The sequence below is a fragment of the Amblyraja radiata genome, chromosome 5 (assembly GCF_010909765.2).
Source record: "Amblyraja radiata isolate CabotCenter1 chromosome 5, sAmbRad1.1.pri, whole genome shotgun sequence".
NCBI lineage: Eukaryota > Metazoa > Chordata > Chondrichthyes > Rajiformes > Rajidae > Amblyraja > Amblyraja radiata.
In genome coordinates, this window is record NC_045960.1 from 79,418,420 (window position 1) to 79,434,447 (window position 16,028).

General features: G+C 42.3%; 1 protein-coding gene across 2 annotated transcripts; it reads right to left on the reverse strand.

Moving 5' to 3' along the window:
- Window positions 1-208: 208 nt before the first annotated feature.
- Window positions 209-15,517, reverse strand: trib2 (tribbles pseudokinase 2). Of its 2 annotated transcripts, none has more exons than XM_033021576.1 (3): window positions 15,469-15,517; window positions 13,395-13,687; window positions 209-3,360 (listed from the first exon to the last, which is right to left on the reverse strand). In XM_033021576.1, the coding sequence occupies exons 2-3, from the start codon at window positions 13,547-13,549 to the stop codon at window positions 2,886-2,888; spliced, it is 630 nt and encodes a 209-aa protein (XP_032877467.1). In that variant the 5' UTR covers window positions 13,550-13,687; window positions 15,469-15,517; the 3' UTR covers window positions 209-2,885. The 2 variants fall into 2 exon arrangements, with proteins under 2 accessions (XP_032877467.1, XP_032877466.1); XM_033021575.1 differs by having other exon boundaries at window positions 14,120-15,506.
- Window positions 15,518-16,028: the final 511 nt, after the last annotated feature.

The window sequence follows — 16,028 nt, forward strand, 5'->3', positions numbered from 1 at the left end:
TAAAGGCTCTTGACCAGAAATGATGATTCAGCTTTTCTCAGCAGGTTGAATGCTACTTGACCTGCTGAGCGCTTCCATCATTCTTTGTGTTTCAGATTTCAAGCAAGCGCCTGGAGATTTGCACTTTAAGGAACATTTCCACTGTTTGGTCACAAAAAAAGGTTAAAAATTCCACATATACACTTCCAGAAGAAACAGCAGCACTCAGTTAATTGTGCAATTCACGATTTATTTACTGAAGGAAAAGATTAGGACAAAACATCAAACCAAATACAATACAATCAAAACACCAGAGGCAGTAAAACCCACCATGCAGTCTCCTCTGTTCCCCTTCCACTTGAATTTAAAACAAAGTAGTCCTTCTCAGCATAGCACCATCCATAGAGCAAATACGAATTCACTCCCATTTTCTTGTGATTTAAAAAAAATTAACTCTTGGCAGATCAGCTGCAGTCCCCCCCACCCACCACCCACCCTTTCCAGGAGAACTTTATTTAATCATTCTCTTCTGTGTTTTTAATTGGCATATACAAGCTCTCCTGTAATGCAGGCAAAAGCATCCATAAGCCAAATAGGTCAAGTAGCTGTACGTACATGCAACATACTATAAAAGCACAAATTCAAGTTAACAGATACGTACTACAGAGTCCACGCATACCTACGCAAGAACATGACCATTTCACAGAACTGGTACAGGCAGTAATCAAACTGGAGACAACACGGGGGTTGGAGGGTGGGCTCGGGGTGCTGGGGGCCGGGGGGGAAGAATGCAAGGTAAAAGATTCCTAATATTGAGCAATTCGAAAGCAGAAGGAAAGTAATCTGACAAACTAAAAATAAAAAAACAAACCTACAACCTATTCAGGGTTTGCAATACATTAAGTAGGCATGGATTAATTTGCACCCATTAGTTTATCTTTATAGGCCCATGAATGTGCTTGTATTGAATATAATGCTTTGTAAGTGGTCACATTTTATTTTCACAATAGTTTGACCATGGGTAGTAAGACTAAAAGTTACCAAATTGTCAAAGTACCATATTCCAACATATTTACAAAATTTAATCTAGGCATACAATGCCTTCATGATAAATATTAAAAACAGTCATGAATATCTGGTGCTTTTACAGTATTATGCTGGACTTAATGCGAGAAGATTACTTTACAGATGGACTCTTTAACAATGGAAGATATTCGTGGTCAGTCTGTCCCAGACACCAAATATATTATCAAAAATTATGGAAGCCCAATATTGAACTAACAGAAAATTCTGACAAACAAATTTAATAAATTAATATTTAAGATGTAACTCAGTTAATTCAATTTTGTTTTTGAAAACAAAGAGCTGGAATTGCCAGAAAAGACCAGATATCCAATCCAAGAGGGAGTTTCAAGATTCATTAAACCACACAGAATCATGCCTTGGTACAGAGCACTCAGCTGGTAACCACATCCTCCCATTCACTTGTGCAAGCAGCAAAACATCTGTATTGAGATATAATTCAATTATGTGTGCTAAGATACACACATGGCTATTCTTAGTCCTGATTTCATGTCAGATATCCATTGCTTGCTGCAGGACAGGACCAGCAAATTATTTCTGTGGACAAAGTAAATGTTTACTCTTTTTGCAGTTACCCTGCCCACCAACTTGAAAGAAATGTGTGAAGTTTAAGGGTTTGCTCTTTTGTCAATCCCAAAATAAGATGCAATAATGCTAACAATTACATGTCATTTTGTGACAGTTTTACTAAGCACCGAGTGTGCACTCACTTTAAGGAAAATAGTATTACCATGAAGTTCGATTGATCTTAAAGGGCAAGAATAAAAAAAAAAAAAGAAAAAGACTAGTATAGCTTAACTTCACGTCTATACCTCGGCACAGGTCATGACATTATTACCCAGAATGATTGAACGAAGAGAAAATTCACTGAGGAGATAAAATGAAAAACGAAATATTAATACTGTTGTGTGTGTGTGTGTAAGGAGGGGATGGGCAAAAAAGGGGCTGAACAAACATTAAAAATAAATACACTAACCTGAAAAAAGGTAGGAGACTACTTTGTACTAGTACAACAGTTCCAGTCGGTGTACGTCAAACCCTGAATATTTGCCATAAGGACTTCACTACCAGTGAAGTCACATGGATGACATTTCATTTGAATAGCTCCTGCCAAACTGCAATGTATTGTACACAACAGATAAGTTATTCCCTCCAAGGGAACAGAGCATGGCGCTCATTTTCTGACAAGAATATTTAGTTTATTTAGGAAAAAAAAAAAATACAGAAGATAATGAAAATAGCTACATTAAACACAAGCAGAACTTGTCCTTTTAGCACCCGCATTGCGTGTTGGTTCATGTGCACCTAATTTTTCTTGTTACAAATCACATTGAGTAAAATGTTAAAACATCAGAAACAATTAAGGAGACTCTTATAGGAGAATTGTACATTCCCTGAATAATGAGAAGGAAAATAATCTAACAGTGCGATGCCAATGTATTACATTGCGTCGAGGCTAATTAAGTTTCTATTTATTGTGATTTGCAACCTTTATAAAATGGAGTGAGGAACTGCACCACTACCTACACTGCAGTATTCAGCGCTCTCCTTGGCTCCATGAGATGAGAAGCTGCAACATTTTACACTGCCATTTCCTCCAAAATAAAAATCAATCTAACAGCAGAACCCCCTAATTAGTTGTGCTACATGTAAATCTTTAAAGTCCCACTTTGATAGTCATTTTAAGTCACAGTACGTCTGCACCACTTTTGCTACCAAGCTATGTTGATTCATGGTACCATTATGTAATTCAGGAAGGATTCCTTCAGGTGATGAGTACCAGGTGTTGTATCTTCTCGATGACATCCAACCTAGCGATGCACTCAATTGAAAAATGGGTCCAACTCAACGTCCATATTCATGTCAGGTACCAGCTGATCAACCACTTCTTTCTCATTAGCACCATATCCGGAACTAGAAGTTGCAAAATCAGAGGCAAACCACGGGTGGTCCAAGATTTCCCGGGACGTTAGCCGTTCCAAAGGCTCACGACGCAAGATGCTACGGATAAGGCATTTTGCCCGTGGGGTAAGCGTTTCTGGAATGTTAAACTGGCCACGACGAATTTTGCTAAAGAGGGAACCTGGCTCGACATCATGGAAGGGATACCGTCCAACAAGCATGGTGTACAGCATCACGCCTAGACTCCAAACGTCAGCTGCCTTACCAGAGTAGCTGCCGTTGGTGTTAAGAATCTCAGGGCTCACATATGCCGGACATCCGTGCTTGTCTGAAAGAGCGTCATCTTCACCGTTCAAGATATAAGCATCCTCCAGGCTTTCCAATTTTACTTGTGTCCTACAACAGAAGAAGAAAAATTGGGAGTCAAAGTTAATTAATTCAGCCAGGTTAACATCAGACTGTCCAATGCATACACCATATATTTCGCACTAGATCAATATATCATAGAGGCAGGGCTTTCTTTATGCAAAGACAATAGACAATAGACAATAGGTGCAGGAGTAGGCCATTCGGCCCTTCGAGTCAGCACCGCCATTCAATGTGGTCATAGCTGATCATCCCCAATCAGTACCCCGTTCCTGCCATCTCCCCATATCCCCTGACTCTGCTATTTTTAAGAGCCCTATCTAGCTCTCTCTTGAAAGCATCCAGTGAACCTGCCTCCACCGCCCTCTGAGGCAGAGAATTCCAGACTCACCACTCTCTGTGGTAAAAGAGTTTCCTCGTCTCCGTTCTAAATGGCTTACTCCTTATTCTTAAACTGTGGCCCCTGGTTCTGGACCCCCCCAACATCGGTAACATGTTTCCTGCCTCTAGCGTGTCCAAACCCTCAACAATCTTATATGTTTCAAAGATAATGAATGAATGCAAAGATGTCAGGGTGTCATATTTTTCTCTTTTATCGCGCAAGCAGCATGCCGATATGACAACCCATTTCAAATTTATTTGATAAATTTCACGGTAAAACTAGGTAAAACTTTAAAACAAATTTTGTGAAAATATGTCTGCAAGAACCGGTGCTTTATGCCATGAGCAGGACATGTTTGCCGGAGTTATTACCCAAAGCATTAGAGCTGGAACAGTAAATACTCAGTGAGAGTCAGCATCTGTGGAGAGAGAAAAAGTTTCCATCAAACGGAAATTTTAACCGTTTCTTTCCCCAGATGCAGTCCCACCCGCTGAGTATTTCCAGTATCTGCAGCAATTTACTTTTTTATATTAGAACCGTAATCATTTCCTTTCAGTGTAGTTTAGAGATACAGCATGGAAAAGGGTTATTCGGCCCACCTAGTCCCCACCAACCATTGATCACCCATTCACACTACTCCTGTTATCCCACTTTTGCATCCCCTCCTACAAGCTACAGACATTTTACAGAAGTCAATTAGCCTACAAACCCACACATCTTTGGGATGTGGGAAGAAACCAGAGCACCCAGAGGAAACCCATGTGGACACAGGAAAAATGCGTAAACTCCACAGACAGTACTCGCGGTCAGAATAATCTAACCTGGGACTCTGATGCTGTGAGGCAGCAGCTCTACCAGCTTAATCACGGAGTCACTCCAAACCTTTAATGCGAGAAGGGCAAAGTTTAAAGTAGATGCTCGGGGCAAGCTTTCTTGTCATACACAGAATTGGCGGGTGCCTGCAACACGCTGCCTGGGGTCATGGTGGCCGCATATATCATAGTGGAAATTAAGAGCCATTTGGATAGCATGTGTATATGCAGGTAATGGAAGGAAATGGATCACATACAGGCAATGGAGATTCATTGAAATTGGCATCAAGTTCCGTATTGACTTTTTGGGCCAAAGGACCTGTTTCTGTGTTGTACTATTCTATGTTCTAAAGCACTTCATAGCACAAAGTCTCCACAACTAGTTTAAAACCTTAAATGGGATGAATGGCAAATTCAATGTCAACCTTATGGTTCCAACTACATCTATTTCCTAATCTCAGGGCAGATAGATTACCACCTTCCTCTTTCCCACAAAATTGGCGGTTTTACAAAATAAGTTAAAATATAGAACATAACCACATTAATTACCAACATTCTGCCATGTATTATTCTGTTAAAAAGCAGCATGTTAATCATCAAACCGTTTGGCAAGGCCCTTTTAAAGACAGCGGTCTTAATAACACTTGCAATTATGCAATTCCAGAGGAAAATACATAGTTTTGTATATTTAAAAAATGCCTAAAGGCATTGCAAAAATATAGACAATAATTCAACTACTCCAGGGGAGTCATCTATCTGGAGAATCATAAACATGTGCACCTCGCTGTAAAATTATAAGGAATGTAAACAGCACACGGCAATTTTTCCATAAAGGTAAAAGATCCTTAAGGCCATAATTCAAGACATAATCTGCCAAGTCTGGAAACAGGAGCTTCACTTTATACCAAACCAGTGTCTCCCACAACCCAGCATTTTGTTGCGAAAGACTAGAGAGTAGGTTTTAAATAATTTATTTCTAAAAAACATACAATACATTTTCTATGGTTACCCTAAACCAAATTTGTTGAAGGCCATTATAAGAAAAATGTTTTTTAGTATTCAAAAAGATCTTTCCAGTAAAACTCTCCTCTTTTGTTTCCATTGAAGTTCCCTGTGATATCATGCATGCATTAGATTATGTAGAAAATTCAAAGCTACAGCTGTCGCAAGATTAATTCTTTACATCAACTGGTAGGATTATTCCACCTGACATACAAATTCTGTCAACATTAACAAAATCTTTTGCATTGGATTCATAATTTAAATTTTAAATATGCAAATGATGGAAATTATCAGAATAATTGGCAACGATTCAAAAATAAACAAAGCTTTCATACAACAGGCAACAATTTTTCTAACAAGGCAATAACTTGTTGAATCAGAGTATAAAACAGATGCAGTTCTGGAGCCGACTACACTGAATAGTTCAGACTCCCACATCAATGACAGCTCTCTGCAAATATAAAGAGCACATGCAAACAAAGCATTCTTCAAATCAAGTAACTCAAAACATCACTTATGCAACTAAATATAAAATTCCAATTGCATAATTTGGGCACGTGTGCCAATTTATTTTGCTAACAGAATAGTTAGTTTTCTCCTTGCAAAACTTAATTTGGAAATTATTTTGAGTTCACCATGTGCAACTCTCCAATTAAATGACCGTCAGTGGAGTAGTGCGAGTCAAGGTTAATGAATTCTGCCTCAGGTTAACAGTTTTCACCTAGTAGAATTTCCCCAATTTACAAAAATTATATATTTAGCAATTTGGAGCCTTGGAGATTTTGCCAAATGTGTGGAATACCTCTGCATATCCACATGGAGCTGCGTTCAATTTAGAGATTAAAAGTTATACCAACCGACTTGAGAATCTCTTAGTGTCAAAGCAGGATCACCTTTGGCAACACAAGTGGCGCAGCTGGTAAAGCTGCTGCCTCACAGCACCAGTGCCCCGGGTTCAAGCCTGATCTGTGACGCTGTCTGGGTGCAGTTTGCCCATTCTCTCTATGACTTTGTGGGTTTCCTCCAAGTGCTCTGGTTTCTTCCCACACCCCGCAGATGTATATGTTTATAGATTAATTGGCCTCTGCAAATTGCTCTAGTGAATCGGGAGTGGATGCGAAAGAGGGATAATGTAGAATTTGTGTGAACTGGATGGTTGGCATGGACTTGGTGGGCCGAAGGACCCGTTTGCAGGCTGCATCTCTAAATTAAACCTTTATAAGAAAACTGGCTGCCGATTATCCAGGGGCCACCATCAGGAAACGTGCATTTACCTGGTCAGATCTGGTGTTAACTACTGTTGTCAGGAGAATGTCCCACAAACAGTTTGGATTCATACATAAAGAATAGTTACATGGGCAAGGTTCCAAGCCAGACAGAAACCTTAATCAAACTATGAGTCACCACATTCAAAAGGCAAAGGTGTGACAATGGGGACAATTTTGTTCTGGCAATGGAAAAAAAGGTGAAAGATTAATTCAAAGCAAACTAATTTTCAAAATGCAACCAGTGTTAGCTTAATGTGCAATGTGGTTACTTTAATGGGTTTGCCAAAAATCATGGGCAAACTCTATTTCATCTAAAGTTATAGTTTTAACAGTGGGATTGAAGGCGGCTATGGAAATTTCCCTCTGCATTGGGGATGCAAGTTAATTGAGATTAATATCTTAAAATGGAAATGAGTAAGCACAATGCAGATACATATTTTCAGATTATGAAGTTGACAGAAGTGTCCAAACCCACCAAAGCCCTTAAGCAGAGTATTACAATCAGATAGTCTGCAAAAAAAGATATACCCATCCAGCATTCATCCTTAATGAACTTCCAAGATAAAAGCTGCAGCACTATTCTATAATGGATAAGCAATTATACCAGACTCTACCAGTATTTTTACTGCTGGCCCGTCCACTTTTCATGTACACAGTGGATAGCTACTCGGCATATTATGAGGAGACACTTTGCCCAAAGTGTATCTTGGAAAACTAGCTACTCCATGGAACCAACTACACGTGGCATTTGTGCCCCTTACTTCCAGGAGAGTTACAATAGGACAATACAGATGATCAAAGTGGTCCCAGTTGCAAGAAAATATTAAAGAATGTACACCCCGATATTTATACATTTCACATCAAGAGCAATGAACACTTCCGCAATAATTCCTAATCAATGTTATGTGAATAAGAAAAAATAGCGTCCATTCATTATTCAAAACAATAAACTTAAATCAAGCAGCATCTGTAGATGGAAATATAATATTTTGTGTTGAAGTGCCATCTTCAGACTGATGGAGTAGAAGAGAAATAGCTGGCAGAAATAAGTGAAGGGGAAAGGAGGAGGCAAGAGCTGGGTCCAGGTAGGAAAGGGTTGACTGGCAGACGCAAGATAGAGTGGGGGGAGGTGAGAGAGAAAGGTGAAGGTGGTAACCTGGGCTGCAGGTACAGGTGGATAAAACTATGGGCTACAAATGGTGGAATCTGATAAGGAATGTGGGGAATGAAACAGGAGTGGGAAGAAGGGAACCGGGAAAGGGGGGTGGGGGAAGAGAGAGGAGTGGAAAAAAAGATGTGGACGAGTTAGGGTGAAGCTGGGTAGATGAAGAGGAGGGGGTGGGGGGGGGGGGGTTAACCTGAAATTGGAGAATTTAAATGTTCTTGCCATTGAGTTGTAGGCCACCCAAATAAAACATGCAAGTGCCATTCTTCCAGTTTGCATGTGGGCTCACGCTGGCAATAGAGGAGGCAGAGTACAGACAGGTTGATATGGGAATGGGAAGGAGAATTGAAGTGGTTAACAACTAGAAGCTCCAGCTGGCCCTGCAAGATGGAGCACGTGTTTGGTGAAGTAGTCACCTAGTCCACGCCTGGTCACCCCGATGCTGCAGCAAGTAGCAGACAAGGCTGAAGGAGGACACATCAGTCTCACCTGGAAGAGTTGTTGAGATCCTTGAATGGATGCAAAGGAGGGGTGTGGTTACAGGAGAAAATGCCTGGGGAGGGGAGAGAGCCGAATAGAGCAAGGAGTCAGAGAACTAATTTTTTAAAATTAGTTATCAAGGTTTTAAACAAGTTATCGGATTATAGCTTGCATGTTTACAGAGCCAATCCTCAGGTTCGGTGAATAATATAACCTTCATTTGAATGTAACCATTTTTGAAACATCTCTGTGCAAGATAGATTTCTAAGGAAACCCATCCATAAAAATGGCAAGCAACTTACTCGCATCAACCCAGTTTAAAAACACAACAGAAGCCAGGATTCTAAGCTTTGCTTTACTGGTGCAGCGTGGAAACGGAAACAGGCCCTTCTCCCCACTGAGTGCGTTAACCATCGATCACCCATTTACACTAGGTAGACATCATGTCCCACCTAACTTATTTCCACATACCTTGACTCCATCCTATCCCTCCCCCCCCCCACCTATGTCCAAGACACCCCACACGCTCTTTGTCTCCTTCATGACTTCGTTTTCCAGGCCCCCACTCCCTCATCTTCACTATGGATGTCCAGTCACTCTACACCTCCATCCCCTACCACGAGGGTCTTAAAGCCCTCCATTTCTTCCTCGGCCGCAAAACCAATCAATTTCTGTCTACTAACACTCTCCTCCTCCTAGCGGACCTGGTCCTTACCCTCAACAACTTTTCCTTTGATTCCTCCCATTTCCTCCAAATCCAAGGTGTGGCTATGGGCACGCGCATGGGCCCTAACTATGCCTGCCTCTTTGTAGGGTACGTCAAACAATCCCTGTTCGAGGCGTACCCTGGCCCTACCCCCGAACTCTAGCTCCGCTACATTGACGACTGCATTGGTGCTACCTCCTGCACCCATGCAAAACTCAGACTTCATCCATTACACCACTAACTTCCATCCGGCACTCAAATTCACCTGGACCATTTCCGACAACTTTCTACCGTTTCTAGATCTCACCATCTCCATCGCAGGCAACAGACTACTGACCGGCATCTACTACAACCTCACTGACTCCAATAGCTATCTTCACTACACTTCTTCCCACCACCCTGCTTCCTGTAAGGACTCTCTCCTCTATATCCCACAGCTCCGCTCTTACTCCCCATCCCTCTACTCGTAACAAGGACAGAGTTCCTCCTTCCATCCCATCAGCCGTCGCATACAACATATAATCCTCCGACATTTTCGCCACCTTCAACGGGATCGTACCACTGGCCACATCTTCCCATCTCCTCCCCTTTCTGCTTTCCGTAGAGAATGTTCCCTCCGTAACTCGCTGGTCAATTCGTCCCTTCCTAACCAAACCACATCCTCCCCGGGTACTTTCCCCTGCAACTGCAGGAAATGCTACACATGTCGCTTTACCTCCCCCCTCGACTCCATCCAAGGACCCAATCAGTCTTTCCAGGTGAGACAGAGGTTCATTTCCAGGTGAGACAGAGGTTCACCAGCACCTCCTCCAACCTCATCTACTGTATCCGCTGTTCCAGGTGCCAACTTCTCTACATCGGCGAGATCAAGCGCAGGCTCGGCGATCGCTTCGCCCAACACCTCCGCTCAGTTTGTATTAACCAACCTGGTCTCCCGGTTGCTCAGCACTTCAACTCCCCCTCCCATTCCCAATCTGACCTTTCTGTCCTGGGCCTCCACCACTGCCAGTGAGGCCCAGCACAAATTGGAGGAACAGCACCTCATATTTTGCTTTGTTACACCCCAGCAGTATGAATATTGACCTATAATTTTAGATATCCCTTGCTTTCTCCCTCCTTCCCCTCCCCCTTACCAGCTCTCCCACAAAGCCTACTGTCTCCGCCTCTTACTTTCTCCAACCCCCCTCCCCATCAGTCTGAAGAAGGGTCTCGACCCAAAATGTCGCTTATTCCTTCTCTCTATAGATGCTTCCTCACCCGCTGAGTTCTCCAGCTTATTTGTCTACCTTTGATTTTTCTAGCATCTGCAGTTCTTTCTAACCCATTTACACTAGATCTATGTTATCCCAGTTTCATATCCTGCACACTAGGGGTAATTTACAGAAGCCATTATCCTACAAAGCCAGGGATGTTTCAGGAAACCAGAGCACCTGGTGGAAACCCACACAGTCACAGGGAGAATGTGCAAACTCCACACAGACAGCATCCGGCCTGGGTCTTTGGTGCTGTGAGATAGCAGCTCTATCAGCTGCACCACAGTACTAAGATATTGAAGGATTCATTAAAACTCCCTGAAGAAATTGAGAACATTCATACCCACTTGAATAGTCCAAATACTCTGAAACTGGAGGAAGAACCATTATTAAAATATGTCAGTTAATTGTGATAGTCAGATACCCAAATATATCAGTGGTTCCGTTTTGCTCAGTTCTTCTGGTACTTAAAATTGAAATTTTCTTGCAATTTTTGGAGACCAACAGCATTATCCATTACAGCAAAAAAAAACTTCACATTCCACTTCTAACACGAGAGGCCAAAACCATGCAAAGACTCAAGTGACATAAAACTGCTTGAAATAAAGACTAATTTGTTATGCAAGCAAGTGATTTTTTTAGTGACATCTCAGCAACACATGCATTTGTTAGCACACTACATCACCCAGGTTCACAGCTCAAAAATGATTATTGAATTCAGACACACCCTTTACGACCATCAAGGATAAAAAAAAAACTTTGCTACCAATTCTTTTCCCCCAACCCTTTTACTGTGCAGACATTAGGCATTCACTTAGTCCTACTTACTGTGAGCGACATTCTCAAATGCCCTGCAGTACAAATGGAGTTACAGTACTTTAAATCTCTGGGTATTTTATTGCATATTAAGATGTGTACCGATGCATTTTTTTAAATCTAGATATTTTAAGTGCCCATCAAAAGAAGAGTCAACAGATACATAAAGGTATTACTACCATAAATAGAAACATGGGCATGTTTTAGAGCAGCTGGTAAGATTGTGGTGGGTTTTTTTTTTTAAAGACCCGAGGGTTTTTTTTTCCACCCTGTCTGTTTAATTACTTTATATGCTTATCTGATGTACTTTCAATTGGTTTATAAACTCTTAATTGCAACAGTTACAGTGCAAGGAGCAACCTCTCCTTTGACATTGGTGGTCTGATTTACTTGCTGCAATCTGATCCACAATCAGTAGAGATACAAAAAAAAGATCATGGTTTAATTTCCTATAATTACAAAGCCACTTTTTTTTAGCGGCGCCAGGGCAAATTCGGTGGCTCGTTACCGCTGGGAAGGTCGACACATTCTGACGAAGATTCCTCTTGTTGCTACCAAGGCCGTTTTTTTTGTTTTTTTTTAAAGAGAGGACATATGGAAAAGGTAATGTGGATTTAAAATATAAGAGGGAGGGGGAAAAAACAAACAGCTGCTTGGCAAGCAAAAAGGAAACTACGACTGCCAATACCTTCCCATTGCTGTGTGAATGAGACCACAGAGCAATGTGCAGGAAATGCGTTTACGTCGCCATAGAGACTTGCCACCAGGACAGCCTCCTTCACCACTCTACCTCCCCCGAGCTCACTGCAAGCGTCCCGGGTCACACACAAGTGCGGGGCACGCCTGCTGCAACCATCGCCAGGTGGGTACACCCGCTGACTGACCTGGCCTCAAAACGACTGCGCATCAGCGGCTGCTTCCTGCAAACAGAACCCAAATAAATGCGTGGGGACAAACAAAAGCGCACGATGCAACAGCGCACGGGCCAAAAAGCTGACACAGTTCCGTCGCTGTACAGTTTTTTAAATAGCATTTAAATTTTACAAAATGTTAAGATCGCCTTCGAAAATAGTTTGCATTTCGCATTCTGCAGTTAAATAACTCGGACTTAAGTTGATTACTATGCGGATAAAAAACAGCTCTCGTTTTACCGATCACTGGGGCGGGTAATGCTAACTGCGGACACGGGAGCCAGGGGCCACATGGTGCATATTGAATGCCGACTCAGTAGACCAAACCAAACTCTTAATATTTGCCTTGCACCCTCATTACCCCTCCCCTATCCATTTCAATATATCAAGTAAAACGGCGCTGCAACTGCTATTCAAATTCGATTGCCTTGAACTACAGGATTATTGGGGCACGTTGTAAGATATTCAAAATGTATGGATATTAATCTTGTACACTTGGGTACATTATTTCTTCATCTGCATGCTACATGCAAAATCCAGTACACAATGCATAGCACGTGGGTCACAGCAAATATACCAAACATATGCAGACTTTTTTTTAGTTCTCCACGATGCATTAAAAAGCCATCTTCTTCCGCCACTCGGCTACTAGAGTTTACGACCAGGTATTACTGCGTGGGAAGAACATACAGTATTTTGCAACGCCATCTACAATGTCTGCGGTTGTGATACCCCCGGTTTTCTCTTCTAGCTAAACATATCGTACTCAGCGAGCTCGAATTTAAACTACTGCATCAAACTGAGGCCCTGAAAAGAAATGCGTCCAACTAAAGATTTCCTTTTGGGGGGGAGGGAGGGAGGGAGGGAGGGTGTTATAAACGATTGTAACAAATGTGCACCGCATTTAGGATTACCCTTTGATTGAAAATGAGCACATGGCTGGCAATTTCTGGGGCAATAATCTCATGGTACGGATAACCGCGTTAAAAAAAAAGAGATGAAGTAGTATATTCAGTAGGATGAGATACTTAAATCAATCTAAACAATGTCAACAACGTAATGCTGAGTTACTTTAAATATTTACCAACTGATGTAAACGTCATTGACAAGGGATATCATTGGAGGAGGAGTGTAACAGTTTAAACAAAGTATTGCACTCCTCTCTTACACCGCTGCACCTCTAAGGTCTATTTATATTTATAATGTAAACAGCATACTCTTTGCATTATGTCTAGTAGATTAAAACGATCGTGGGTTGTCAAATCTCACCGTTCTTCGTCTTTAAATACAAATTTCCTTAATTTGAGATCTCGCAGCACCACGCCATTATCGTGGCAGTGCGCTACAGCAGACGTTATCTGGTAGAATAATCTTGCTGCTTCATTTTCTTTGAGCCTCTTGCAAGTGCGAACAAATGAGTGCATATCCCCATGGCTCTTTTCAAAGAAAACGTATGATCGTTGTTCCCCTAGCAGAATTTCAGTTATCTGATTGATGCTTTCATGAGCAGACAAACAAAAATAGGCTGCTAATGTTTCTTGATATCGACCAATATCGAATACCTGTGGAAACAAAACAGAGTAAGTTGGGTATCTTTCCCCACCACTCAAATAAGAAGCAATGTAGAATTAGACTGAAATAATTCAATGTATTGATTATTCTACAATTACCACAAAAAAACAACATGGCTACAACGCTGTATCGAACGGAGTGACCTTTATATTAAGTTTCCTTTTTTGTAGCATTGAAGATATCATTTTTTCCATATATGAAACAATTAACAAATGAATTGAAACTTCGTTCCTTATGTTTTAATTTCAGAATCATACACGTTTTAAAGGAGCCAACCGCTCACGTTTTTGCTCGTTTCACGTTAAGAGGCTGCACTTCCACGCATTTGCATCTAGTTCATTGTGTTATACTGTACGCGCACACATCACTGATGTTGAATCAAATGGCGTTTCATTCAGGTATTGGTAATGGGTTTTTTTTACCTTACAAATGAGCTCCTCGCCGCTATGCAAATGCACAGCCCCAAGAACGTGGTCACCCTCTAATGGTTCCAACAATAGATACTGTCCGATTTGAGAAATGCAATGAGACGAGTTAGGGGTTTCAGGTGGGCTGGGAGAGCCTAGGTTCGGGCTGAAACTCTGGCTGCAGTCACTAGTCCTTACACAAGATAATTCTTCATATTCGTGATGAGTCTTATGCCTCGATCTTCCATACCTTACAATGCTGATTGGACTGGATCTCTGTATGCTCATGGAGCTGCAAATAGAAGTCCTCTCAAAAATAGGTGCACTGGCAAACGTCCAGACAGGAATTTAGGAATGATTTTACTCAAACCTACTGTGAGAGCGTTTCCCTCTCGCTTTTCGTACTTTGGTCTAGGCTTGTAGATCCAGTTGTGGGTTTCCTTTCAAAATTAAAGAAAAACCCAGCAGGAGTAAAAGGACGTTTCTTTATTTCAAGATAAGCACCATTTGGAGTAACAATGTAGACTCTGTTTTTATTGCTACAGTTTTTGTCTGTTGCATAGAGCGTTGGGATGTGTCAGATTTAAAGCAATCACCTGGAATCAAAGCCCTGGAGTTGTCGAAGCGGTGCGTGGAGCGCCAGCTCTCAGTGCTTTTGTTCTTGTGGCTACGAGGGGGCATTCGCCGCAGCGAACACAAGAAAGAGTCGCCGAGGCGCTCGCAGCACAAGGCAGCCAGGTGGCGACTCTCAGATCCTCGCCCTCCGACTCTAGGTGGCGTCCGATCTCCTCTCTCGGCGTCTTTCTCCTTGTAGCTGGAAACAAATAGCCTCAAACTATAATAAAACAAGAGTACGGCATTCACTGTCTTGTCATCTGTTTTGCAACGTCCACCAAGTAAAACTTTAAGGGGATTTCCTTTGGCCTCACACGCTCTCGTGAGCAAGTCTTTTGACTGGCGATTTCCTTCCGATATTGGCGAGCAGCAATATATGTGTGTATATAGTTATATAAAATAATAAAAGATAACAGTCAAGGACAAAAGAGATCAATCGTATCGTGTTCCCACTATGCACTCAAATGTCTTCCAAGCTTAGGATTCAAGCACAGCGATGACTTATAAACAAAATCTCCCGATGCCTTTGCAACTGCACAATTGTTCAGATGACGATCTTGGATGCACAATTTTCTTTTTCTTTTTGCAAAACAAAAAAATCTGCAGCTTGTTTGCTCTAAATTAAGGGATGGCCGACAGGACCAGGCCAATCCCTTTCAGTAACAGCCGGCATAAGACAGTTTCGATCGCTGTGTGTTACTTACGTGGCTGCAATCTGAATAATGTCAGCAGCACTCACACTTACTTACATTAAATGCAATCGCTGACTGCGGTCCACTGCGCCTCACACTAACCTGATATGTGTGGGCCCGCCCCCCGCTTCCACACGCTGTCAATAACTCCAAACCCCGGCCGTTCATTGGCCACCATCGCTGTGCGTCACATCCGGCAATCACGTTAGGCTGATCTCTGCCTCACTCCGCTAAGTAGGTGATATCTCTCCGCGAGGAGTGCGCTCCCCTAACCGTCCCTCCTCCACCGCCATGCATGCCTGTATGTCTTCATGCCTGCCCGGGTAATCCTCCCAGGACGGGTCGGTGCTGAAAGCGTTGTGCCTCCGCGCTTTTCACCTTTGCGACGAGGGGGGAAAGTGAAGATTGGCGCCCTGCACTCTTTTCTCATTACTTTGGTATTCAATGAAGTGGCAGCGGGTGCGGAGGGGGCAGCGAGGTGGTGAGTGGGCTGGCAACCTGATCCCCGCCAGCTGCGCCTCTTTATTCATAGAGGAGGTGAATGCTGAGTGAAGGAAGGAGGGTTGGTTGTGCAATACAGGCAGGAATGCAGCAGCAAGCAGGCAGCAGCAAGCAGG

What these genes read in the sequence shown, in the direction of transcription:
- trib2 (XM_033021575.1), bottom strand. Translation starts at nt 14,392, where the DNA reads ATGAGCATACAGAGATCCAGTCCAATCAGCATTGTAAGGTATGGAAGA. An exon ending in GCGAGGAGCTCATTTGTAAG is followed by an intron (nt 13,688 to 14,119) that starts GTAAAAAAAACC and finishes TTGTTTCCACAG; the next exon opens with GTATTCGATATTGGTCGATA. An exon ending in GTATTTAAAGACGAAGAACG is followed by an intron (nt 3,361 to 13,394) that starts GTGAGATTTGAC and finishes CTTCTGTTGTAG; the next exon opens with GACACAAGTAAAATTGGAAA.